This window comes from Notothenia coriiceps, unplaced genomic scaffold, assembly GCF_000735185.1.
Source record: "Notothenia coriiceps isolate Sejong01 unplaced genomic scaffold, NC01 NC01_scaffold00036399, whole genome shotgun sequence".
Taxonomy (NCBI): Eukaryota; Metazoa; Chordata; class Actinopteri; order Perciformes; family Nototheniidae; genus Notothenia; species Notothenia coriiceps.
In genome coordinates, this window is record NW_011369100.1 from 428,384 (window position 1) to 430,675 (window position 2,292).

Genomic DNA, 2,292 nt, shown 5'->3' on the forward strand with positions numbered 1-2,292 from the left:
ATTTCTCTCAAATGTTGTTCACAAATCTGAAAAAATCGGTGATAGTGAGCACTTCTCCTTTGCCGAGATAATCCATCCCACCTCACAGGTGTGGCATATCAAGCTGATTAGACATTATGATTATTGCACGAAAACCAGTCAGTATCTGGTGTGAGGGTTAGGGTTAGGGTAATGTTGTGAATCGAGTGGCCCATGGTGGTGGTGGGGTTATGGTATGGGCAGGCGTATGTTATGGACGACGAACACAGGCCACTTGATTCACAACATTACCCTAACCCTAACCCTAACCCTAACCCTCACACCAGATACTGACTGGTTTTCGGACCCCCCCAGACCCCCCCACTAAAGCAAAACTGCACGTTTCAGGGTGGCTTTTTATTGTGGCCAGCCTAAGGCACACCTGTGAAATAAACATGCTGTCTAATCAGCATCTTGATATGCCTAGGCTGGCCACAATAAAAAGCCACCCTGAAACGTGCAGTTTTGCTTTAGNTTAACTTATTTTTGAGCTTGAAACAGATGCAGAACTAAAGTTTCCCTCTACCTCCATTTTTGTGCCAGGCTAGGCTAAGCTAACCACCTCTGCGGCAGCACTTTACTTAAAACACAAGAGTGGTATGATCTAATAAATTTACTCTTGGCTATAAGGCAAATGTAGCACAGTATATTTCCTAAATTAAACTCCATTTTCTTTCTGGATGTGTACAGAAAGTAGCTGTTTATTCCACCAAAAGCCAAACTTAAATTACAATACTTATCAAAGGATTAGCATGGACAGTTCCGCTAAGCTAGGCTAAGCTAAACGCTGCTAATTGCTGCAACTCTACTTAAAACACAATCTAAGTCATCTCACTCTTTTAAATAACTTCAAATAAGCACATTTCCTACAACAAATGTCTCAAATAAGCATCACATTTCTTTCTGGATGTTGGTTTATTCCATCTATAGTATAATTTAAATGACAACTGTTTAATACCTACCGTTTTGTACCTCTTGTGCTAGCCTACTTGTATTCCACCCTGTCATAACAAACACTGGAGTATTGAAACCAACAACCTACAGCATTTTTTCCTGACAACAGCGACCACCCGCAGAGAAAGGAAAGGATGTTTTCTAATTCAGTTCTTCCTGCCCACTGGGTCTCGAGAGGTGATTTCCCGCTGACGCAGTTCATTCACAATGATACAACTGGGTATCTTTACTGAGGCGTCTTATAGACTGCAGTGTTTTTACTCACATCGTCGCTGGTGCTGTTGAGATTGTATCCACAGTTCATGGCGATGTCAATAGGATGCATTTCAGTCCAGCCATCTGCTGTGCAGGTTTTGGAGAGGTTACCTGGAGATAGAAATGACATAAATGGGTCACAGCCACCTAGAGACTTGATTTATTTTTGAGCTGCTCACAAAGTTAGTTTAAAATTGCTCCATGTAGTACTTTGACACATACTGCGACATTGTCAAAAACACTGCAAAACCTCAAACTCCACAAGCTTCTGTACTACTCTCTCCCGCCAATCTGAGCCATTAATGACTTGTTGTGCGTGATGTGATTTTGCAAAAAGCCACTTGGCTGTTACATGTGTTGACATTCTGGTCCTTCCGTTATCACTCAACAGTAAATAAAGATTAGATGTATTAGAAATAACCTTTTATTTCTCTCGCAAAGGCAATTTGCACTTAATTGCAGATGAATCACTCTGTGAAGAGCAACAGAAAGTCTGTGATTTGGTTTATACATGGTATTTATTTAAGGGGTTATTTATTTGTGCTGTACCTGGGGTTGGTGTTGACAGATTGACCCAAATTAGACGTCAACCCAAATGTGACCGACAGCCAAAGTGCTCAGTGCGTGTAAAAGAAGCAAATTAGGACTAAAAGCTTTCATATGGAGGCGATGAGCTGCAGAGGGAAGCAGCAGGAGGTTAGTGTGTGTCAGGCAGAGGTCATGTGACTGTTTTCTTTGGTTGCTTTATTTGAGTGTCATGCTGAGATGATATACAATATTTCCCCTTCATCTTCTCTTTTATTTTCTCTTCAGTTCAGTTCTATAATAACCTATTTCATGGATGTGTAAATCCGACCCTCTTGGAAGACCTTGACTCAAGGACGTTTCACAATCAGTGTATTGAAAGAGCTTTAACACATGCCTGGATTGTAAGGGCTCTTTTCTTCACAAGGCTTTGCTTTGTTTTCATGTGAAGAGCAGCATGTCTCTGAAGCATGCAGTGATCTGTCCTGCCAGCACTCTACTTTACCCTTTCCAGCTCTGGAAGATTGAATATTGCATTTT

General features: G+C 41.3%; 1 protein-coding gene across 1 annotated transcript in view; it reads left to right on the top strand.

Annotated features, from left to right (window-relative positions):
- The window catches only part of LOC104963728 (vasoactive intestinal polypeptide receptor-like), a 12,886-nt gene extending 12,320 nt beyond the window's left edge, over positions 1-566 (top strand). The window contains exon 4 of the mRNA XM_010792369.1: positions 562-566. Within this exon, the coding sequence (XP_010790671.1) occupies positions 562-566 (5 nt within the window). The remainder of the gene's footprint in view (positions 1-561) is intronic.
- The last annotated feature ends 1,726 nt before the right edge of the window (positions 567-2,292 follow it).